The 25,417-nt window shown below is 45.6% G+C and overlaps 1 protein-coding gene across 3 annotated transcripts in view; it reads right to left on the reverse strand.

The window, feature by feature from the left end:
- Window positions 1-25,417, reverse strand: part of RBKS (ribokinase) — a 99,137-nt gene that overhangs the window by 51,349 nt on the left and 22,371 nt on the right. For 2 of the 3 annotated variants that reach the window (XM_075595403.1, XM_075595404.1), the window contains 4 exons: window positions 23,776-23,908; window positions 19,781-19,844; window positions 16,630-16,692; window positions 13,780-13,944 (listed from right to left, as the gene is read on the reverse strand). In XM_075595403.1, the coding sequence (XP_075451518.1) occupies window positions 13,780-13,944; window positions 16,630-16,692; window positions 19,781-19,844; window positions 23,776-23,908 (425 nt within the window). The remainder of the gene's footprint in view (window positions 1-13,779; window positions 13,945-16,629; window positions 16,693-19,780; window positions 19,845-23,775; window positions 23,909-25,417) is intronic. The other variant, XM_075595405.1, reaches the window with a different exon arrangement.

Raw genomic sequence — 25,417 nt, forward strand, 5'->3', positions numbered from 1 at the left:
TAAGCGCTTATGAACCGGACTTGTTTTCTATAACCCACCTTGTGATTTTTTTTAACAAATGACAAATGCGTTCTCCTGGCAGAATTCACAGTCAGGCAGCGGATCCGAACATCTCCAGCGTTTTGTAAGACTAAAAGGCAGCCGTGTGTTACCATTAACAAGTGCCTCGGCCTGAACCTGGTTTCGCTTATGTGTAGAAATGGGAATAGAATCTGGCTCTATGATGGCGCATTGTTCTCACGGGAGTTACTCAGGGAATATTATTATTACCTGAGAGATACCAAATAAATCAGTGTTGTGTGGGGAATATTTACTAATCAGTGCTACTCTATAAAGCCCCTTACAGCACATGCTCTTGGATATTTAATGGGGCAGCACTGCTTTATAATGAATAATAGTTATTCTTGTATAGCACCGACAGTGTACACAGCGCTGTACATAACATTTTGCAGGCACAGGTCCCTGCCCAGGTGAGCTTACAATCTATGATTTTGGTGCCTGAGGCACAGGGAGATGAAGTGACTTGCCCAAGGTCACAAGGAGCCGACACCGGGAACTGAACCAGGTTCCCCTGCTTCACACTCAGTGTCCGTCAGCGTAGTAAATATGGCCCTATATCTTCAGCAGAACAAGATGACCAACTATTCTTATTTGGTTCATTTTCAACCGACTACCTAATCTCTTAAAAGGTGCAATTTGAAATCGCCCGGTCTGCACAATTCCACACAGCACTAGTGGCATGTTTAAACTGGGGAAACAAGGCGACTGGGAAAGATGTGGGTCCTTTCCCAGCTCCCTTTGCACGACGTTCCTTCCAGTCTTTAAAGTAACTTGTGAACCTGGGAAATGTGCTATTTGTCACTTTGCAAGGCCAACGTTTCTCAATCTTTTTGTGTAAACAAGTGCAAAACAAAGTCATTTTGCAAGAAATGCCATTAACCCGGTGCAAGAAAATAAATGAAGGTGTGTGCACAGCGAAATTAGATAGAGAAAAGGCAAACAAATGATTCAAAATTCCTATTAATAAAAAGGTATCTTAAAAGGAGCAATCTAAACTCTTTTTCATTTTTTTTACCCAGGATTGAAGCAGAGGGGTCTCTAGAGTTGAACCCCATTAATTTCAGCTCCGGGGAACCCCTGCTTCTGGAAATACTTGCCTCCGTAGGGGGTGCCGGTAGCAGCGGTGGTTGAGCTAGCTGGGCTTTAAAGTTTAAAGCTCTCGCGTCACATGGGCCAATAGGAAGCAGAATTGGATGATGTCACAGCTTCCTATTGGGCTCGCAGGGCATGGGAGCTTTCAACAGCGGCCAGTACGTGAGCAGAGCGGCTACTGGCCACCTACCAAGCAGGGGGTCCCCATAGCTGGCACTAATGGGGTTCAGCTCCGGAGGCACCCTGCTTCAATCCTGGGTACAAAATAAACACATTTAAAGAAAAGAAGGAGCTTGGATTGCCGTTTGAAAAGAAGAAGAGGTGCGCTGGTGCATTAAGGGTTCCTATCTCTACCGTATAAACAATAATGCATCAAAATGGAAAACAATTCCAGGTACACGCCAAAAATATGTCAAAAATCAAAAGGAGCAGGTCAAAATCCAGGGGAAGCAGCATGGTCAGGTCACAAGAATCACTTCGCTCCGGCGTCCTTGATTCTGTAAGCGAGCAGAGTGGGGTCTCGCAGAGGCTGCCCCCACATCACCATGACGAGGGTCCCTTTGTGTAACAGAGTTCAGAGCCCCCGCTCAGCTCGCTTACAGAACCAAGGACACCGGAGCGGAGAGATTCTATTGTGCACAATGTTTGTGACATGACCATGGCACGTCCCCTTGTTTTGTTTGATTTCTTTTATATAAGGGATAATTGACATAAGTGTGTTTTGTGTGCGCAGATGTTTTGCATGTTTCAGCAGACTGATACTTCTTCATTTTAAAATAAATGTTAGATTTTTGCTTACAGGAACTTTTAATAGGGACAGATTGCTGATCGTGTTTGCTCCCTGTCCGAAATATCAGATTTATTCCCTACGTCTTCCTGCCAGAATACCGTATAAATTAAGGGGCTGGATACATGTGAGAAAGCAGAACGGACACCAGTTATCAGGTAAGAGGGGTTACAAGCATTCCCAGGATAAATGCTTAGATTTGATCAATTTTGTATTTAAAAAAAAAAAAGGGGGGAATCTAGTTTGAAATTGCAGTATAATTTGATCTTACTTGGACTACACTTCTATTTATTGATCAGGAAATAAAAATATAGCATTGTTCACTATTTTTTTTTTCCAATTCTACAAATAAACTAGAACTATAAAAGATTGCACACAATTGTATCTCCTGGTTTTATTCAGTTTCCAAATGAATGATCTTTCCCTAGTATAACAAGCTCCCATGCTGTATTGGGCTAAGACATTTTGGTCGCTGCCGTTTCACTGTGAACGCCGGCGTTTAGCTGCAAGAGACCTCGCTGCCGCCGCACGCCTAGATAAGTCCCTAACCTTAGCACATATCCTAAAACACCCTAATGTTCACCCCTAATACCAACGCTACCCCAACCCTAAAAACCTAAACCCCTTGCTAAACCCCTAAAGATAACCCCCTACCCGAACCACTAAAACCCCTAAACATAGCCCCCTAGCCTGAAACTTACCTTCTCGTAGAAGCGGCCATGTTCCCTACAGAACTAAGCCCATGTGAAGAAGTCTCAAATACTCATGAACATCAGCACTGGTCCCAAATGCACCCCAAACTACAAAGAACCCATTTTTCTTGTACCCCAATCTGCCCAACATTTACGTGGTGTAACAAGGGAAATCTTTACAATGGTCCACGTGTCATTCTACACAGAAATGTTGACAAAATGCTGTACTCAACCTTGTTCAATCTGTTGGCTGACAGTGGTTTAGCAGGCTGTGCCAGTCACGCCTATGCGGCAGCAAATGGCTTAATAAATATACTGTAGCGGTCTTGCATTCAGTTTCCGGAATCTGCTCAGCACCCTTGAGAGGTGTCACAGTTACCCCAGCTATACACCAGCACTTGTAGAAGTCTCATTCTAATCTAGGGAGAGACACCACAACCGGGAAGCAGCTGGAACTGTACAAGGAACACCGGGCAGACAAGGCTGTGCACTCTGAACATACACGTGTCATTTAAAAGGATTGAGTCCTGGGCAGTTGTGGGGTCTCTTGTGATTAATACCGTGGTATCTGTGTCTATTCACACTGCGGGGGACTAACACCTTCACAGACAGAGAAGCTTGCAATGCATTAGGCCTTGCCCCCGCTGCCTACTACAGCGTCTGCTGTAGCGGACGCTGCGCGCACGAGAGCCCTCCCCGCAATGGCGCCGGGCCCGCTGCGAGGGGGGGCCGCAGCGCTCGCGCGAGAGCTGCTCCTGCTCTCTATAGAATTGAGAGCAGGACTCGCGTCGAGCGGCTAGGCACGCCCCCTGGCGGTTCAGCCAATGAGGGCGAACCTGCCGGGTGACGTCATGGCCGCGCCCCGTCACTCTTCCGCCACGCCCCCCCCCCCCGATCTTTGCTCCTGCAGTGAGCTGCAGACCGGGGAATCGGCTGAACGCGCCGCCAAAAGCGCGGGCGCGCGTTACAGCGTCGTGACCGGGGCCTTAGCCTAAAGCTGCTCGAGTCTCTACACAAAAACATCACCCCTGCCCTGACTATTGCACATCCAGTAAAATAATAGGGCTGTACACTGTGTACACCGGATATTTATTATTCATTTTTTTAACCCTTCTGTTCCCAGAAGGGCATGAAACACATTGATCTGCATTCCTTATTGTCGATACTTAATGCTCGCACGGGAAGATTCACTAGGCGCCGTTGCTGGGTATCAACATCACTATCTTGGGGTCTATCAATTAAAGTAGCAATACAGTTTGCATTTCTTTGTTTTTTTTCCTTCTTTTTTTTTTTAATAGATGCAACAGCTGTTTAGGTTTAAGGAAATATAATGCAATCACCTATGTTGCTGATCGATCCGTTCTCCCGTGATCGATCGGCAAAGATCTTACTTCCCAAAGTTCGCAATATGGCTGCCTATCTCAAAAGAGGAAGTGCTGTGCTTTTGTAAATAGTTCCTATAGCAATCCAAGATAAGCTCAATACATTATGCCCTTTTTAAAGGAGTTTTAAAGAGTGGGGGAAAAAAAAAACCACAGTATTATCCACTATACATGCACACACACATACATGCTAACATGTGGGAAACGCTCTAACAATTATAAAAGTGTGAAATCTGATGTAATGCAAGTGTTTAAATAATGGGATCAATATATAATTAAGTGAAATATTTATTGGATCAAAATGTAAAAATATTTGACAATAGTGCAAAGAACAATATGCGTGTAAAAAAGTGCCAAAAAATAATAATCAAATAGAAAAAAAACAAAAAAACTTGCGTATAGTTAATCACTAAAACATATAAAATCCTCAGAACAACATGTTCACTTCTGAATTACCACTGTGTGGGGTTTCAAACCACTCGACGCTTGGTTTGGCCTCCAGCACAAAGCAATCAAAGCTAGGTGCATGTGAGAGAGAAGAGGTTAAGCGTAGCCCGTATATCTCATAGGGGAATTTCAATTCCTTTTGCTTACACAATTCGATCAAACTTTTAAAAAGCAAAATGGAGAATTTGGAACAATTTGGGCAACGTCGCTCGAACTTTTGACGCCAAAAGTCCGATCAAACTTTATGGAGAGACAGTAGTCGAAGCGGATCTCAGCAGGTTCACAGATCTCTAGTGATTCATACTAATCACAGGGCCGGCGTGATGGCGCTGCCATCGGTGCCATCGCACCGAGTCCAGCGGTTACAGAGGCCCCACAACAATATAGTGGGTTGCCGGGGGAGAGAACAGGGCCTCAACTTTCACTTACCTTGTCCCGCTGCATCTCCTCCTTCAGCGTCCCGTTATCATGGCACGCAATGTCAAATGGCGTCGCGTGGCCATGACAACATGCCGCCACACGTGCACCTGCACGCTCCCTACAGCCGCTCTCATTGGCTCATGCTGACTCAGCGCATCGCGCACGAGCGTGCAAGCGAGCGAGCCTTCACCCTGGACGAGGCCTTACCTGTGTCCAATAGGCCGATGACTTGATGTTTAGCACACTGTTTGCATCAGCTAACTTAGTATACATTTATTATATAATGTGATCGGATCCCTAATCACTCAGATGTTCGGAAGATGAATACACTTGTCACAGATGCACTAAGAAGCAGACTGTACAAAGTAACAGTCTTTTAAAACGGATGGTAACCCTTTCACTGCCAGGGGGCCTGCAACCCACACCGCTTCTTCTGTGTCTGACTCTCTACTCAGACCACAGTCCATTACCTGTTTTTCTTCCTTCATGTCACCTCTGGACTATTCTGACTATTTCAAGACGAAGGTGGATTCCATTCGGTAAGACATCCCCTCTGTATCCTCCTCACATTCTACACCATCTTTTATTAATTCTCCTCCAACCTTCCTTGACACTTTTCCACTGTAACAGAGGAGAATGTGTCACTGCAGATCTCCTCCTCTGCCTCTATCACTTGCCCTCTTGACCCTATTCCCTTCCATCTCCTCAAACCTCTTGCTCCTACTATAATCCCTACACTCACACATCTTTTCAACTCTTCCCTCTACTCTGGTACCTTTCCCACCTCCTTCAAACATGCAACAGTTATACCTTTACTCAAAAATAGCAAGCTTGACCCTACCTGTCTCTCTAGTTATCGTCCTGTCTCCCTCCTGCCTTTTGCCGCTAAAATCCTTGAATGCCTTGTGTTCTCTCGCTTGCTTTATTTTCTTACCCCCTACTTTCTCCTAGATCCTCTAAAATCTGTTTTTTTGCCCAGCTCACTCCACTGAAACAGCCCTCACTAAAATAACTACTGACCTCCATTCTGGTCATTACACTCTGCTCATATTGCTCGACCTCTCTGCAACCTTTGATACTGTGGACCACCCTCTTCTTCACATTCTCCATAGCCCTGGCATCCGTAACAAAGCTCTATCCTGAATCTCCTCTTACTTCGTACTTGCAGTCTCTCGTTTGCCAACTTCTCCTCTGTCGATCTCTCAGTGGGGGTTCCTCAGGTGTCTGTCCTGGGACTTCTCTTTTCTACTTACACACTCTCTCTAAGTGACCTAATCACATCTCTTGGGTTCAAATATCACCTCTATGTTGATGACACACAAATTTACCTTTAAACCTCTGACCTTACACCTGCTGTACAGACCAAAGTCCCAAAGTCTCTCCGCTATATCATCTTGGACGGCCCGCCACCAACTCAAACTTAACAGGTGAAAGATGGTGCTCCTTATACCTCCTCCCAGCCTGGCTCTACTTCCCTCTTCTAAATTACTTCTACATTACTATCATACACCCAGTATTGCAAGCACGCTCCTCCCTCACATTCAAAATGCAGCTAAACGTTGGTTTTTCCACCATAACATTGCAAAGATGAGCACTTTCCTCTGTCGCTGTACTGCTCAAACTTTAACAAAGACCCTTATTCTTATCTTTCTACTGCCCAGCCATCCTTCCTCTAACCATTCTACCCTACAATCTATCCAAAATGCTGCTGCTAGAATCACTTTACTCCTAAATCTGTCTCAGTGTCTCTCCTGTTAAAATCCCTCTCTTGGCTTCCTATTAAATCTCATATAATTTGCAAAATTCTCCTCAATTGTAAAGCTTTACACTCTTCAGCCCCTCCTCCTATCTCAGGCCTAATTTATTGCTATACACCATCCCGACTCTTGCATTCTGCTCAAGGATGTCTTCTTTCTACCCCTTTGTATCTAAAGCCCTCTCCTGCCTCAAACCTCTCACTCACTGCCCCGCACCTCAATATCCAACTGGCTCCCTCTCTTTCCACCTTTAGGACCTTTCTTAGAAACACACCTGTTTAATGAAGGGTATGGGTAGCTTCGCTGGCTGATACTATACATCTCAGATGCACTGACATTGGCCCCTTGTAGAAACACTTACCAGAACGCCCTCCTACGGTCTCTGTAAGATCTCCCCACTTATCACTTGGGCCTAGGACATAGTAAAATCAGCGTCGCTGAGGCGGGCTGAGCCGCGCTGAACAGATGCACAAAGCCCCTGCATCTGTAATCAGCGCGGCTACAGTTTCTCCCTCCGCATGCGTGCTGATGCGTGCGGAGGCTGAGAAAATCAGAAGAGACAGGCAAGTTTGAAATTTTACCGCTTGGGGGAGAGGAGGAGCGGTCACGTGACTGCTCCCATCCAATGGGACTGCAGCTGGCATTTTTACTACTGTGTCGGAGCCACCAGACAGAGTAGAGGCAGCACAGAGGTGTGTGTGTGTGTGTGTGGTGTGTGTGTGTATATATGTGTGTGTGGTGTATATATCTATATATGTGTGTGGTGTATATATATGTGTGGTGTATATATATATATATATATATATATATATATATATATATATATATGTGTGTGTGGTGTATATATATGTGTGGTGTATGTGTGGCGTTTATATATGTGTGGTGTATATATATATATATATACAGTGTTCGACAAACCTATACATTTGCTCGCCCCGGGCGAGTGGATTTAACCCCCGGGCGAGTAAATATTGGCCCAAGCAGCACACGTTTGGTACTAGGTGGCGAGTAGATTTTTTTGTGTGGCGAGTAGATTTTTGGGTGATTTGTCAACCACTGGATATATATATATATATATATATATATATATATATATATATATATGTGTGTGTGTGGTGTATATATATGTGTGGTGTATGTGTGGTGTATATATATATATATATATATATATATATATATATGTGTGTGGTGTATATATATATGTGTGGTGTATGTGTGTGTGTGTTGTATATATGTGTGTGGTGTGTGTGTGGTGTATATATATATATATATATATATATATATATATATATATATATATATATATATATATATATATATATATATATATATATATATATATCTAGCTGAGAGACCCGGCGTTGCCCGGGATGTAAATGCGTAATAGGTAGTATTATTTATAAATCGTGGAACAATAGGTGAGTATTTGTTGGAAAGGTTGGATAATAATATTGAAAAGAAAGATGGAATAAAATGTAATACGATGTTGTTTAAAAATGGTTTATTGTAAACACACCACAGTACAATGTATATTTTGGTGACATAACAGATGTAAAAATGTGAGGCGTGTGTGCTGCTAGGGTGTGAGGCGGCGGGTGGCACATGGGTTGTGAGTGCTGTCTGTGAGTGGGGGTCCTGCTGGGGTGTGAGGCGGCAGGTGGCGCGTGGGTTGTGAGTGCTGTCTGTGAGTCGGGGGCCTGCTAGGGTGTGAGGCGGTGGGTCAGTGATGTCGGTGCGTAGGGGCGGGAGGCAGCAGGTGTGTGTGGCGGCAGGTATGTGTCGAGTGTGGCGGGTGTCTGTTGAGTGCATGCAGCGGCTGTGAGGCGGTGGGTGAAAGGCAGAGGCGGGCGGAGTAAGGGCGGGTGAAAGGCAGAGGCGGGTGGGCGCGAAAGCAGAGGCGGGAAGGCAGGAAGGCGGGCAGGAAGGCGAAGGGTGGTGGGAAGGGGTGGAGGAGGGGGGGAAGGGGGTGGGAGGGAGGAAGGAAAGGGGAGGAGGGAGGAAGGAAAGGGGAGGAGGGGGGAGGGAAAGGGGAAGGAAAGGGGAGGAGGGGGGAGGGAAAGGGGAGGAGGGGGGAGGGAAAAAGGAGGAGGGGGGAGGGAAAGGGGAGGAGGGGGGAGGGAAAGGGGAGGAGGGAGGAAGGAAAGGGGAGGAGGGGGGAAGGAAAGGGGAGGAGGGGGGAGGGAAAGGGGAGGAGGGGGAGGGAAAGGGGAGGGAAAGGGGAGGGAAAGGGGAGGAGGGGGGAGGGAAAGGGGAGGAGGGGGGAGGGAAAGGGGAGGAGGGGGGAGGGAAAGGGGAGGAGGGGAGAGGGAAAGGGGAGGAGGGGGAGGGAAAGGGGAGGAGGGGAGAGGGAAAGGGGAGGAGGGGGAGGGAAAGGGGAGGAGGGGGGGGGAAAGGGGAGTGGGGGGGGGAAAGGGGAGTGGGGGGGGAAAGGGGAGTGGGGGGGGAAAGGGGAGTGGGGGGGGAAAGGGGAGTGGGGGGGGAAAGGGGAGTGGGGGGGGAAAGGGGAGTGGGGGGGAAAGGGGAGTGGGGGGGGGAAAGGGGAGTGGGGGGGGAAAGGGGAGTGGGGGGGGGAAAGGGGAGTGGGGGGGGAAGGGGAGTGGGGGGGGAAGGGGAGTGGGGGGGGAAAGGGGAGTGGGGGGGGGGGGAAAGGGGAGTGGGGGGGAAAGGGGAGTGGGGGGGAAAGGGGAGTGGGGGGGAAAGGGGAGTGGGGGGGAAAGGGGAGTGGGGGGGGAAGGGGAGTGGGGGGGGGAGAAGGGGAGTGGGGGGGCGGAAGGGGAGTGGGGGGGGAAGGGGAGTGGGGGGGGAAGGGGAGTGGGGGGGGGGAAGGGGAGTGGGGGGAGGAAAAGGGGAGTGGGGGGAGGAAAAGGGGAGTGGGGGGAGGAAAAGGGGAGTGGGGGGAGGCAAAGGGGAGTGGGAAAGGAGAGTGGGGGGCATCGTGAGGTGGCATCGTGCGTTGGATGGTGGGGGGGGGGGGGGGTGAGGGGCTCCGGAGCAGCATCTTGCGTTGGATGGTCGGCAGCGTGAGTTTTGTGTTGGGGTGAGGGGGGGTGGGGTGATTTTGGGTGTGCTCCGGGGATGTTCGGGTGAGGGGGGGGGGGGGGGTGTGATGGAGCATCGTGCGTTGTATGTTCAGCAGCATGCGTTTGCTGTTCGTGTGAGGGGGGGGGTGATGGAGCATCGTGCGTTGTATGTTTGGGTGAGGGGGGTTGGTGATGGGCTGCAGTAGCGGGAGAGCTGTGGCGTGCGTTCGTAGTGTGCATGAGGTTGGGGGGGGTGGTGGTGGAGGGTGGTGCATGAGGTTGAGGGGGGTGGTGGTGGAGGGGGGTGCATGAGGTTGGGGGGGGGTGGTGGTGGAGGGGGGTGTTTGTAAGAGGCAGTGTTGCGCTGCTTGTTCGTGCGGTGTGTGGAGGTGAATGCTGTGGTAGCAGGCGGTGAGGGTTTTGTGGGTTGAGAGGTCGCCCCAGAGCAGTGAGGATTGTCAGTGGGTGGTGGGACAGTGTGGCAGTGGTGTTGGCCGAAGGCCAATGAGAGTCAGTGAGGGGTGGGACAGTGTGGTGAGGGGTGGGACAGTGTTGAGGTCGAGTGACAGGCCAAAGGTGCAATGCGATTGGCCCTAGGGACACAGGGCATGCAGACAAACATACAGACATTTCAGAAATATATAGTATAAGATGTGTGTGGTGTGTGTGTGTGTGTGTGTGTGTGTGTGTGTGTGTGTGTGTGTGTGTGTGTATGTATATATATATATATATATATATATATATATATATATATATATATATATATATATATATCAAACAACAGGGAGATAAGCTGCGCCTCTAAGGAACATATACAATAAAATATATGTGCTATAACGATATGATGTAAATGTCTTAATTACATAAGCAAAACATATATACACATATAATAATAATGTGGACCTCTAATGATATCAGGCACACAAAAACATGAACAATAAAATATTATAATATAAAAAGCAAAAAAGGATAAACCAGTCCTCGAATAGTCCAATGAAAAGTATAGGTGCTGGTATGCAGGGTCTCCGGCAGCTCTCAGTATGGACCAACCATGTCCACAGGGTATCTAAAAAGAAAAAAAGAGGAGAGAGCGCACGCCCATAGCGTATAAAAGTTTTAATGAAGGGGGGAGGGGGAGAGAGGGGGGTAAAAAACGCACTTACAAAAAATGCATTAAAATCAAGCATATGTGATATACATAATCACCACCATCCGGTTTAGCTGAGACTCTTGGGGCACTCCTAAGCTCCGTTGATAAGGGGCAACGTCACTGCAGGTTCCAGGGCTGGTAGCACCATCCGGTCAAACTGCAGGCTTCAGGGGCCTCCGTTGGTAATGGAACACCGTCCCAGCAGATTCACAAAGCAGGTAAGCTATGAAAATGTCCAAGAAAGAGGTCCCGTGTAATGCTGCCTCTAGCACTCGTGCCTGGATCAATACGCTCCAGCGCTTGGTGTGGACTCCAATGTCTCTGCGTCTGACGTCACGACGCTCCCTTATATATATATATATAAAAACAAACATCACAGCTTGCACTCAATGTACTGGTTCATATAGACAGGTGCTAGTCTCAAATAATAGAAAAACAACATTACCATTCTCTCGTCCGGTAAAGAAAGACTGCACTCGGTTCAGTAATCATGAAAAACTGTATTGGGCATCTGAATAAAAAAGATAAGTCACCCAATCCAACGTTTCGGTCCTGGAATAGGACCTTTCTCAAGGGGGCGTCTTTCTTTACCGGACGAGAGAATGGTAATGTTGTTTTTTTTATATATATATATAAATATATAAATATATATATATGTGTGGTGTATGTGTGTGTGTATATATATATATATATATATATATATATATATACATATATATATATGTGGTGTATGTGTGTGTGTGTGTATGTATATATATATATATATATATATATATATATATATATATATATATATATATATATATATATATATGTGGTGTATGTATATATGTGGTGTATGTATATATTTATCAAAGTTGCACAATGTTAATAAATAATTTATTCTCACGTTTTTTTTAAATTTTTAAAATATTATATAATACACACACACACACAAACACACAAACACACACACACACACACAAACACACACACACACGTTTCCCAGTGACACACAAACACACAGACCACTTCAAAGTGACACACACACACACACACTGACAGCTACCAAGTGACACACACACAGTGATACCCGCCTCCCGCGCGCGCTTGCTGTCTCCTCTGCCAGGACAGCAAGTGAGCGGCAGCAAGCAAGAGCGAGCAGCAGCAGCACCAAAGTCTTTACTATGTCCCAGGCCTTAGATTGTAAGTTCTTCAGGGCAGGGATTCCTTTTATATATAATAATAATTGTAGTATGTTCTTGTATAGCACTGCTAGTTTTTCGTAGCGCTTTACAGAGACATTTTGCAGACACAGATCCCTGCCCCGTGGAGCTTATGTAGCCCTCTGTAAACAGCTCAGGCTATACCTATCTTCCTTCTACTGTGATAAGCCCTGTTAAGATCAGGCGCCAGTAATTATCATGAGTTTTCCCCCTTCATAGCCCTATCCTGAGTGGTAGACGCAGTCCTGGACTCTGCTGCAGGCGTGAGCAAGAGGGGAGGCTCTGCTGACACCATGAGGGGAGGGGCTAGCTCTATATTTAGCAGCCAACTCCGGTGAGTGTTGGTCTTGTTCTTCTTCTGTGCTTTTGGTGCCGTGTTCCTCTTTTGATGGTTCTTCGGAAGAGAGAGTAGCTTAGGAAGAGTTCAAGTGAACAGTATATCGAGAGTCTAGAGTTGCTGAGTATTATGCCGTGAGCCCCGAATCCTGCGGAACGGTCCGAGGAGTATCGGGAGGCTGCGGGCTCCCCGGCGCAGCGTGCCGGATGAGAGCGAGAGGAACTGAAACGATCAGCGTCTAAGTAGAGCTGATAGAATTATAGACTGGTGGACCAATGCCCTCACCCCACTGCCAGGGGTGATGGGGGGAGAATTCAAGACCCACCTCGAGGCTAACCTCGGAGGTGGGCCACGGGGTATTGAAGCCCTAGCTCAGACCATCCTGTCGGAAGAGTGACTTGGAGGAAAGGAGAGGAGGAAGCCTTTGGGCGGAGGTGAACGGTGTGTAACTCGTCCTGGCGATTGTATTGCGGCTGCTGGAAGCCTTATCGTTGGGATATCGTTGCTCTGTCAAATAAAGAGACTGTTCTGCACCCGTAAAGACTGTGTGTGATTTGGAGAGTATAACCCTGGGACCTGAGGGGTTCTTCTATACCGGTCTGTCCCATTACCCTGGGAGTATAGAAGATGGAGGCGCTGCACCACTGAGAGAGACATGGAGGCTATCACCCCAGAAGCCCGGGAAGCTCAGGCCCTCCTGTTCCTAACAGGTACGCACCACACCGCATGTAACCAGCCCCCATGTACCCTAGACACCACCGTAGAGTCTGGGGGAAGGGGGGGAAGCAGGGTTACACTTACAATACGTTTTTGGTGCCTGAAGCACAGAGAAATAAAGTGACTTGCCCAAGGTCATAAGGAGCTGACACCGGGAATTGAACCAGGCTCCCCTGCTTCAAACTCTCAATGCCAGTCAGTGTCTTTACTCACTGAGTCACTCCCTCTCCCTTTCCTATTGTTTTGTCTGAAGCACTTATTCCCATTGTGTTATAATATGATGTCACGCGTAATTTGTAAAGCGCTATGTACTTGGGTGGCACTATATAAAGGTTTAGATACATAGAGCATCAACATACCCATATAAGTGGCTGTACTTAAAGGTGGATATTCTGCCTACAAGTATAACCAATTATACTGTATAATGAAGAACTACAAATCTGTGCAAAAGCAGCAGAGATACATTTTCCAATCATGTGTTTCTATATTAGATCCGCTTAAATCCCCGTGTATTTTAATGTCTGTGTTGTAAAGGGTTGCATACGTTGTTTGTGCTCTGTAAATACAAACGTACACATATAGAAATAGAGCAGCAGCAGCAGCGATACAGAATAGTTTACCACCCAAATAATGCAAGAAGTGCACTCTTGCTAGGACATGTACAATATCCCAGTATGAATTTGCAGAGAGATAATGTACACCGAGTTCTTTACCTCCACTGGCACGGGCCATTTTCAAGGCTTCCAGGGACACTTCAGGCATTACTTCCAGCTGACACACCATTACCCTGGCACCACTAATGACAGCAGATGCTTTCTTCAGGTCCTCTGAAGCCAGGAACAAATTGGCACCAGCGACGATCACAATAGCATTCTGACCTGCGAGGAATGGCAACTTCATTAGCAATGTGAGCACGGTGTCATCAGACCACAGCTCAACAGCCCTAACGGCTTCATAACAATAAGACACAAATGCTATTCAATTCCCCAGCAAACGGTGGAGTTGAGGTAAGGTAAGGCAATTAACTACCCAACCTTTCAACAGTAGTTTCATAGTTAACCCATTGTTGCCAAAGCCCCGGCACGACGTTGAAAGCCCCCTGGCAGTTAAAGGGTTAATACAGCAGCCCATGGGAATCTTGCAGTCTTTGAATCGACTATGAACTCCTCTGTATACCAAAGTATTCTAGAGTCAAACGTGAGGCCATCTGTCCGACAGCTGAAGCTTGGCCGAAATTGGGTCATGCAATAGGGCAATGATCCCAAGCACACCAGCAAATCTGCAACAGAATGGCTGAAAAAGTCAAAGTCCAGACCTCAACCCGATTGAAATGCTGTGGCTGGACCTTAAGAGAGCTGTGCATAAACAAATGCACACAAACATCAATGAACTGAAGCAACGTTGTAAAGAAGAGTGGGACAAAATTCCTCCACAACGATGTGAGAGACTGATAAAGTCATACAGAAAACGATTACCTTTAGGTGGTTCTACAAGCTATTGAATCATAAGGTGTACTTAGTTTTTCACACATGGTTTCTCCATTTTGGCTTTATTTTTGTTAAATCATGACACGGTGTAATATGTCATGTGTTGTTGTTCACCTGAGATTGTATTTACCTAATTTTTAGACCTGCTAAGGAACAGATAATTGTTATTATGTCCTGATATGTAAAACCATGGAATTCAAAGAGGGTGTACTTTCTTTTTCACATGACTGTAGGTTGTGCTGTTGATAGAAATGAGAAATGTTGAAAGTGTCTTTATTTTAAGTGTGGCCCGTAAAAAGAATGCGTCTGTTAACTGTTTTCTTCACCCTTGGCACGCACATACTTAAAGGAGCTAGCATGAGAATGGGGAGGTCACTTTTGCAACCACAGTGACGTCACACAAACGCCAGAACTAAAAGAAGCCAAACGCTTTCCCAGTCTCAGCCGAACGTGTTTAACCTTTCCACTGCTGGATGGGCCCCTCAACACTTTGGCAGTGAAAGGGTTGAAAAACAAAACCTTAAATATATATTTGTTTATTGAAAGGAATCGGACACCAAGCAGAACAAAATGAACAGTGATTTATGTAAATGTGTATGTCCCCCTGCATGTGTGATCCTGTGTTAAGTGCCGTTGACTTGTCGTTATCAGAGTTTAGGGAATATCCTCTTAAAGCAGCAGTCCAGGCTGATGTTTTTTATTTTTTTTTACATTTAATTTTTTCCCCCTTTAATATGTGCATCAATACAATCCACACAATGATAAGTAATTAGCTAAGTTGACGATCGATCCGTTCTTCTGTGATCGATTGGCGAAGATTCGAGTCAGGGGTTCACTAAATGGCTGCATCTTTGGTCCTCTTCTGCTAGACTGACAAAGTTCTGTGCGGAAGATCATGTGACCAGGCAGTCACTAGATACAATTGGTGCACTGCTAGACAGAGGGCAGGGCTCAAAAAGGGGTGTGCCAGAGCCTGTTTCAGAAGGGGAAGGGGATTTGACTTTGTAAATGGTTGCTATAGAAACAACAAATGCTGGTTACATTATAATACATACAAAATGTCATTCAGAATTGTTTTTTTTTAACTGCTACAAGTATTTTCTAATCGTACAGAACTGATTAAAAAAAAAAAATCACATGTAGGATATTGCTTGGTCTGCAGCTTTAAGTGACATTATTTATCTAATTTTATCTCAGAGACTCCAAGTAAGAAAACGTTTTAAAGTCTGCATGGAAACCAGCTCCGTGCTGCCTGGTGGGCTGGAGCAAGATAGAATAAACAGCGCAAGCTGCCATGTAAACCCTCTACTGCAGGTTTCTGGGCCTTTTTAGTTTAAAAGGACCTTGCCGTAAAAAAATATATAATAATAATTCCCCCTAGGTAGGAAGCAGGGGGTCCCTGGAGTTGATCCGTGTACATTCCAGCCCCAGGGACCACCCCCCTCACCTCTACTTCCTGAGGGACTTACCTCTGTAATGGGTGCTGGTAGCAGCTTCGCAGGTTTATAGCTCCCGGTCACACGGGCCAATATTGGCCGCGTGATGCGGGTGCTTAATATCCTTCATTTCGATAGCCACACAGAGCCCAGCCAGAGCTGCTACCGACACCCCCTATGGAGGTAAACATCTCCGGAAGGAGGGGGTGCCGAGAGAGGAAATTAATGGGATTCAGCACCGGGGACCCCCTGCTTCAAACCTGTAAATATATATATATATATATATATATATATATATAAATATAATGGCCTTATAGCTCTTGCCTAAGGGCGGCACATAACCTAGGGCCGGGCCTTCCTATACCCTTAAAACTAGTTGCCCTCAAATAAGGAGGGGGCATACATGTTGTTACCAACCACACCCCCCTCCCCACCATTCAGAGTCCCGTTTTGAATTGATTTATAAGTGCTTGGATTTGTATTGAAGGCGTCAGTCACTTAATGTTAACTTATTAACCATACTTGTGTCATTAGGTTATTTCGGCCAGGCAGTCTGCTTGGCTTAGCCTTGGGTCCAATGAGCCCAAGAAGCACTAACAGCACCAAGTGACAAGCACATTTGCAGGCATTACTCACTCACCTTCGCCGTTGACGATGATAGAAGCTGCTCCAGTAGCTGCATCTGCCGTCTGGCCCACAAACTCTACAGGGGAATGGAAAAGCCAAGGTAAGCGCAGAAATATGGTGTGCACGTGTGTTATCCGTTTCTTCCTGTGCCAGGATCACATTCAGGAGGAAAGAACACTATATACAAAACATAATTATGGTAATAATAATTAAAAAAAGGCATTCGGGAGAGCTCCAGAAATGTTGCACAAACCACTTCAAGCCAAGATAACCGAGCCAAGCGAAAATGAAAAGATTTCTTTTTTTTTTTTTGCTTTAAAATGTATTTATAGAGAACAGATGTTCTGAGACGGGGACCGCAGCAGCACGGCAGCGAGAGTGAAAGCCAGCAAACCTTGCACTGAATCCTAAACGTGTCTGCGCGCTCCCTTGGAGAAGAGGACCAACGGGAACTAATGATAGAACAGGTTTAGAAGGTGGTGGCCCATTTTTACTAAGCACTGCTATTCCGAAAGACCGTCTGGGGCCTAGACGACACCATGTAGCACATTCAAGTGACCGGGCTGGACGTGGTCTTTGAGCAGAGCGCCACTTGGTAAATATGCTCCTAAATTATTGTCCCTGCTAATAACAGAGAAATAGTAATCATTGTTTTTGAAAGTTTACCTTTAGTTCCAATTACATAGGAGAGTCTAGAAAAGGGGCTGAGTGGCAACGATGTTTTCTCCACCCTGTTAATAGAGTTATGCCCACTACATCCCTGTTATGGGACCAACTATTGAAAAGAGGCAGGAGAAAGTGGAAATAAGGGATTGTATTGCTGCCTAAATCAAAGAATAATTGCAAACACTTCCCCCAACAAAACCTTTCAAACACACAGAGTTTATACGGATTATTTTCAGAAACAGATGTTTTGTGGTACCTCTGACAGCAGGGGGATCAAACATAGCATTGTTATTCATATAACTTAGAACAGGGGCATTCAGCTCCAGCCCTCAAGATCCCCCCAACAGGTCAGGTTGTAAGGATATCCCTGCTTCGGCACAGGTGGCTGTCTTTGACTGAGCCAGCTGTGCTGAAGTAGGGTTTTCCTTAAAACCTGACCTGTTGGTGGGGGTCTTGAGGACTGGGAGTTGAGCACACCTGACTTATAGGTAAACTGCAAATTTAAAGCAAGAATTCATGCCACGGACCCCGCTTCCTGAAACTGGACATCCGGACATTGTATGTCATGCAGAGTATGACTAGTGATGGGCAAAGTCGTGACATATGTAACGACATCAGATAAGCCCCAGTTGTGTATTCCTATGTGCTGCTCTGCTACCAACTTTGGTGCAGTGAGATCTGAAGAAAGGCCGACGTGGTTCCTACTCACATGGTTTGACCTTAAGTTAGTTACATTGATAAGGATTCATTAAACAGCAGTGAGAGACTGAAAACATGGAAGCCAGGAGGAATGTTAGTAACTCATTCATCCTTAGGAATAAAAAGAAAGGGTTACCTTCTGGACCGTTGACAGGGGGAGGTGGCATGGTCAGATGGGCCCAGCGGCTGCAGGGGGCACAGCAAGCGCTGGAAGTTGGGCCAGGCCCAACTTCTGCATCCGGCAGGCGGGTCCCTGGTTACCACCAGGGGACCCGGCTCTCCCGAGCTGCTGTGGGCCTCCTGCCTCTCTCCCCCGACATCCGGTCGGGCCCAGCTTCCGGCGTGCACAAGCGGGAGAGAGACCCGGTGTGGGAGCGAAAGAGGCAGGCCCTCAGCTGGAGAGAGGCAAGCAGGAGCTGGGGAGAGCCAGGGCCCGGAGGCCTCAGATCACCAGCAAGGTAAGTATATGTGTTGCATTTTGTGTGCGCGCCTGTGTTGCATTTTGAGTGCATGTGTGTGTGCTGCATTTTGTGTCTGTGGGGTGGATTTTGTATGTGTTGCATTTTGTGTTTGTGGGGGGATTGTTTGGGTATTGTGGGAGGGGAATTGTATGGATATCGGTGGGGAATTGTGTGCATGGTCAGTGGAGGGAGGAGGGGAGGAGTGTGGGGAGGGGGGAGGAGTGTGGGGAGGGGGGGATTGAGGGAGCGGAATTGAATGAGAGGGGTAATTAAGTGATAGTAGCGTTGGGGGAGAAAGACACAGGGAGAGGAGGGAGAATAGAGGAGGTGGTTTACAGGGGTGTGAAAGGGGGGGGGGCTCACAAGGCTGCCAACATGTGGGGGGGCCCCGGTCTAAACTCTAATCCTGGGCCCTAGAAAATATGTTGGCGGCCCTGGTTAGCTTGGAGGACAATCATAATGTGAATTTAGCATTAAATAGACATGAAGGAAGTGAGAATTGTGCATTAAATAAGCACAGAAGCTGCTTAGAAACTGGTGTAGACCAGTGTTGTACAACTTTTTTTTTTGGTTAGAAAACTGTATAATTATATTGTTAAATTTTGAGGAACCCCAACCCTCTCTAATAGCGTGTCTAAGATCAGATGCATTGTAAGGAACCCCAACCTTCTCTAATAGCGCATCTGAGATCAGATACATTGTACATTGTAAGGACTTCTGTATTTGGTACAATTTTCAAATTAATTGAAAATTGCAGGGAACCCTTTAGAGATGCACGAGAAACCCAGTGGTTCTAGGAACACTGGTTGAAAAACACTGGTGTAAGTTATGTGTCAGTCTCCCAGCTGCAAAACACAGGCAAAAGTGAATCACAAAATTCCATTATATTCTATAGATAAATCTGGTGTAGATTTTTTGCTCACGTTTTGCAGCTGGGCAACAGATACATATCCCCAAATATATCTGTATATTCATATACAGAAGAGGAGGAGCGGCTCAGTGAGTAAAGAAAGACACTGACTGGCACTGAGTTTGAAGCTGGGGAACCTGGTTCAATTCCCGGTGTCGGCTCCTTGTGACCTTGGGCAAGTCACTTTACCACCAAAAAAAAAAAACCAGATTGTAAGCTCCACGGGGCCGGGACTGTGTCTGCAAAATGTGTCTGTAAAGCGCTACGTAGAACTATCAGCGCCATACAAGAACATGCTGTTATTGTTATACAGATGTGCGGATTCCTGCGGTATTCTTATATTTACAACATATATGAAATACATTGAAGGAACTTAATAGGCGCCCCCTAAAAGCTACAATGTTTCATTAAGGATTAGACATTATTACCTGTGGAAACATTGTTCTTCTTGAAGTTTTCAATGTAGTCGTTACCAAAAGAATCATTCCCAACCTGCGTGAGGACAATAACCATTATCACACCGGTCTTGCCCGCTGTTCAGTATTAAATATTAATGGACGGCATCTGATACACTACTACTTGTAGCTGATAAAGAACAAATTAAACATCGAGCAGCGTTTACAACCAGATCTTCTCCCCACTGTATCTTGAATTTCATTTTAACATAGTAATCCAGTTGGAGCAGGTCACATCACTACGTTACACTGTATGTTAATGGTTTCATATTAGTGTTCTTGTACGTCACACCACTTTGTACTGCACAAGCTGTTACAAATTGATAAATAACATACAGGCATACCCCGCTTTAAGGACACTCACGTTAAGTACACTCGCGAGTAAGTACATTTCGCTCAATAGGCAAACGGCAGCTCACGCATGCGCCTGTCAGCACGTCCTGAACAGCAATACCGGCTCCCTACCTGTACCGAAGCTGTGCGCAAGCGGGGAGACTATAGAGCCTGTTACAAATGCGTTATTTACATCAGTTATGCACGTATATGACGATTGCAGTACAGTACAGGCATCGACAAGTGGGAAAAAGGTAGTGCTTCACTTTAAGTACATTTTCACTTTACATACATGCTCCGGTCCCATTGCGTACGTTAATGCGGGGTATGCCTGTAATTAACTTGGTTGAACAAACAGGTTTGCAGGAATTCCCAGTATAAAACGACATTTTGGCACTGGCACATTTACCTAGCACATCCGTCTTCGACGTTTTGCTGAGAGTCCACAACAGAAATGGAATAATTAAATGTGGGGAAATCAGTACTTTGGTTGAATAAAACTTTTTCTCATTTGTCCAATGTGGGGTGTCGCTCAGAAACATCCCTCAGTTGCTTGAAACTCAAACCCTTAGGCTACCTAATGACGCAGAACTACAAAGAGAGGCAGCACCTCTTCCATAGTATGGCCTGTACTTGTATACCATGCAAGGAAAAAATAGGAATAGTGCACTCACAAAAGGCAGAAAAGCAGAGCAGCAAACAGTACAGCATGAGACTGGTGGCATTCATCTATACGAGATGGCTTCCAGGAAGGCGCTTGGTCCGCCTCTCCCACGCATACTTCTGCCAACGACAAGCATTGTTCAGGCAGCCCACTGTCTCATGCCTCAGTAGCACTGCACGCACGTGGCGGGCAGAGGGTTACCCCAACGCATTTTGAGCGTTAGAGCTCTACGTCAGTGGGTGGCACCCTCACTTAGCGAGCCCCCTATATGTGGCACCTGGATGGAACGCAAATCTTTCCCAATTTTCTTTTTAAATCATGTCTAACTTGTATAAATATAGAGCGAGAGTTTTAAATAAATAACAATTAAAATAGAACTTTCTTGAAAATGATGAAATAATAAGAATGGACTTAATTGAAAGCTTCCTGGGTCATAGCGATATGGCAATAATAATGCTACAATTTCCAAATATACTCTAGAGACACCCGGGAAATGAAAAATATATAGCATATAAAAAAAAGAATACAGTACATACAAACTGTAAAAACATGTATAGGGCTATATGCTAAATGTTTTTGTTGTTTTGGAAGTCAGGTATTCCAGTTGAGTTTCAATTAAGTTATTCTTATTTTTGAACCCTTTTTTAATAAACATTCTAAACGTGTTATTTATTTAAAACGCCATTTATACATGTGCAATATGGTTAATAAAGGGGGGGAGGTTTCCATGACAAGTAGACGCTATGGGGAAGCTTCAGTAAGCGCCCATTCAGGGCGTTAGCTGCCATTCAAATCAGTTGCAGTTAACAGTGGACCAGGGTGCGACAGCCCCAACATCGGTGCTTAGTAAATCCCGCGATACATATAGTGAGCTAACTGCGCAGGAGTTATAACCCCTGACGAAGAGGTCTTACCTATGTGTAGGGATAGCCCTCAGCCAGCTACATGTATACAGTACTAATGAAAATGTCCGAACAATGAGCGACCCCAAAGGAAGCTTGCAGGGGAGAGGCAGATCTAGGACCCCTCCAGGAAATGAATGTGCATGGAGAGAAATGTCACCAGTTCTTTGCTGCTGCGTTTTCCCATCTTTTGTGAGTATCCAACTAAATTCTACATTATGGAAGATGTGCTCTCCCTTTGGCCCATTTCCACAGAAGGGTGCGAAGCTTTAGCACGCCTTTACTCCCATTCCAACCTTTTGTGGATCTGGGCATCTGCATTTCTGGCTTCTGAAGAATATGGGCGATTCTTTCTGCAGTTTGGAAGCAGCAGTTGGTACCTTAAGATTTATTCCTCATGGGGTGTCTCTCTTATTGTATGCAATAGTTAATTGTTATTAAATATGTGTTGCTCTTTGGGTTTGAGAATCTACGTACCTGGAAAACCAGCAACACCATTGTCTTAAAGTGCAAGACAATTTGTACAAAACCGCCCATAATTTGGGAAGAGCCTGGTACAAATATAAATTCTGGCCGTAGTTAAGTATTATGTATGCAAAAAGATTGCTACAAAAAAACACCAACTAATCTGCATGCAACTTTGGCATTAAAAAAAAAAAAATTCTGCTTGACACATTTTGCATCCCCGCATGGCAAAGGAAGAGAAAAAAGCATGATTGTTAGATCTAATAATACCTCAAAAATTGTACGAGATTTCGATTTTGTTGAACAGGAGGCATAGTCTCTGGCCACTAATATCAGCCAAAGAACGTCACAAGGCAGAAACAAAGAGTTTCCGCAGCAGTCTTATCCTGGAGCGTTCCAAAGCAGCAACAACAAGCATTTCTGGGGAAAGCAGCTACCGAACCCACCAGGCAACAAAATATGTTGAATGCCATTCACAGAATTTCAAATTTTCAGCAACTTTGGGCTATTCCAATATTGATAAACATACTACTTGAAAGCTGCGAACTGGAGATGGAAACGGGGTGTGTTTGCTTTGTATGTCAGCCTTACATGGCAAATTGGAGATGCTTATCAGACTTATACGTATAAGTTCATGTACCTTTGTGTACCCGTGGTAAATTTTATAGCACTATTGTGATCTAAACAAAAAATATTTTTTTTTTTATGTTTTATAAAACAATTAGAATATAATAATTATTATAGGTGTTAGTCTGAGGTAAATTAGAGGGGTTACATATACATTTGCCTTGTCTCTTCCTGGATCTTGCATTTTTTGTAAATGTAAACAACCAAATATACATATTTAAAAAAATTATTCTCAAGTACTTATAATTGTCGATTTTCCCAAGTGATCACTCACCAATATGTAAAGGTGCATTCGCCTCTACCCTAAATAATGCCAATGACCTTTATTAGAGGACTTCCCAGCAAGCTACTTCTAAACTCCCAAGGCCCTTCTTTTGAAATATATTTGTATTGGAGTTGTACACGATACATAGATTTACACAGCAAATAATGATTTTTCTGTATCTGAAGTATGTGTGAAGAAAGCAAAGTTCTTGAAATAAAGATTTTCTTTCTTTACATTCATAACCCTTACATTATTTGCCTGATAACATCTACCATTTGCAATATACCATTCTTCACCTGGGGTCCGGTCACTCATACTTCCATTCTTTAACATCCTCATCATCGGAAAAAGGGAGAATCAGGGATTGGATAACATAATAGCGATTGGTGTTGGGCAAGGGCACCGTGAATGAGAACATGAGGTCCACAGGACTTGACATATGTGGCCAGCCACAGTGGATTAGAGAACCTTCATAAAATACACTCTGTAGTGTAGCCAGTGGAAGGCAAAACATACAAAAAGATCTTAAGAGCCTGTTCACAGCTACAATATACTAAACCATCTGCACACAGCAGCTGAGAGCTCTGTGCCACAACTGCTTCAAGATGTTGAATGAAGATAGATAATGAAACCGGTATTTTCTTCTCCGCTCTGTACGGTGCTTATAGCTGCACATGATGGCGGCACGATATAAGAAAGGACATGGTGTTACCTTGCACACCATTGCTGCCTTTGCTCCGAGTCGAGCTGCCTGGATGCACTGGTTTGCTCCCTTTCCCCCAAAACCAATAAAAAACTTGCTTCCATGGATGGTCTCTCCAGCTTTCGGCAAACGGGGGGTTAAGCTATAAAAAATAAAAAAAAGTAGTAAGAATACAGCAAGTTGGTGTGAGCTAGTTACAGATGTAGCCACATTACCCGTCCATGGTGAGATATCATACGATTACAGCTTCACCCCACGCACACAGACGTTTCACGTATAGATAAAATGTCGTGTTGCAGATATCATTGTGTTGAAGCAAACTCAAGCACTGGAGAAGCTGTCAGAATCAGAAAAGTGTACAGTTTGCCATACATAAAACATGGATAGAAACCAGCTGGCCTGGGTTTGCCATACAAAAAAAAAAAAAATTAATTAGAAAAAAGAAACATTCATCCATCAAATCATTTTTGATCAACAGTGCATGTTTATACACGGAAGGTTGATACTCGGAAGGTCCCGGTGTACGGTTGTGGTAAATAGGGACCTGCTCACCGAGCTGGTCAAGGGGACGGCTTGTGACTGGCATGGCGTTTTGTGTAGAAGCTTGTATGGTTATAGGTTGGCAGGGACCAGGGGTCTGAGGATGTAAACCAGTCACACAAACAGACACAGTCAAAGAGAGATTCATTTTATTGGAAGGCTAGGTGGGGAGCCCACAGCATCCTCATGGTGTAGCACAGTCTGTTCGTCGGCCATTCCCCGATCTGTACACATCAGAGCCACAAAGAGTTTTGCTTTCATTTGACAGTACAGTTCGGTTTACACCGCACCATTAGGTATGACTGCATAGCTAGCATCCAGCAAAAGCACTTTGTACTATATACTATATATTACAAATGCACATTTTTTAACTGGCCTCCAACAAGTCATTATAAAACCGACAATGTTGTAGTGTCCAGCGACAGGATTAGGCACTTCTCCCTAGATTAATTCCTCCTCTTGTATGATTCACAGTAGTTGCCACAATCCTCACGCCAACATTCTCTTTATCTAATAATGTAACAATAAATGGTGAAACCAGAGGGCGCACTTTCTGGGGTTTCTGTAATCTGACCGCTGCCGCTTATAAGTAGGCATAATACCATACCAGGTAACTATACGTAGCCAGGCTCCCTTCTATCTCCGGTACGGGAGTGAGGGTTGCCGGACTACTGGTGTGCCGCCGGAGCTCCGCGCCAGGTCACGAGTGCGGTCGCCGCCATCTTGAATATCGCGCATGCGCAGAAGCAGCGGTGCGTATGCGCAGTAGTTAGTTGCGGCAACCATCTTGGAAACAGCTCTACAAGAGACTACAAGTCCCAGGGTCCTCCAGGAGAGGAAGAGGGGATAGTTTGGAGCGAAGGGAGCGAGCGCGCCAGTCGGACAGCACGGGAAGAGGTAGTGTCCAGGGTGCCAATAGCCCCTGGACTAGGCCAGACTTCCCCTGCAGGCCCCACTTTGGCCCAGAGTCCACCAAACACAGTAATGTAAGGAAGGCCCCAGATAGGGAAGCTCCCCTTAGTAGTACTGTGACAGAGTGATTCACCGGGGACCGGACAGTCACACGCTGCCCTGTGGCCTGGGACCAGGCCAGGGCCCTATAGACATTTAT

Source organism: Ascaphus truei, chromosome 4, assembly GCF_040206685.1.
Source record: "Ascaphus truei isolate aAscTru1 chromosome 4, aAscTru1.hap1, whole genome shotgun sequence".
Classification (NCBI taxonomy): domain Eukaryota; kingdom Metazoa; phylum Chordata; class Amphibia; order Anura; family Ascaphidae; genus Ascaphus; species Ascaphus truei.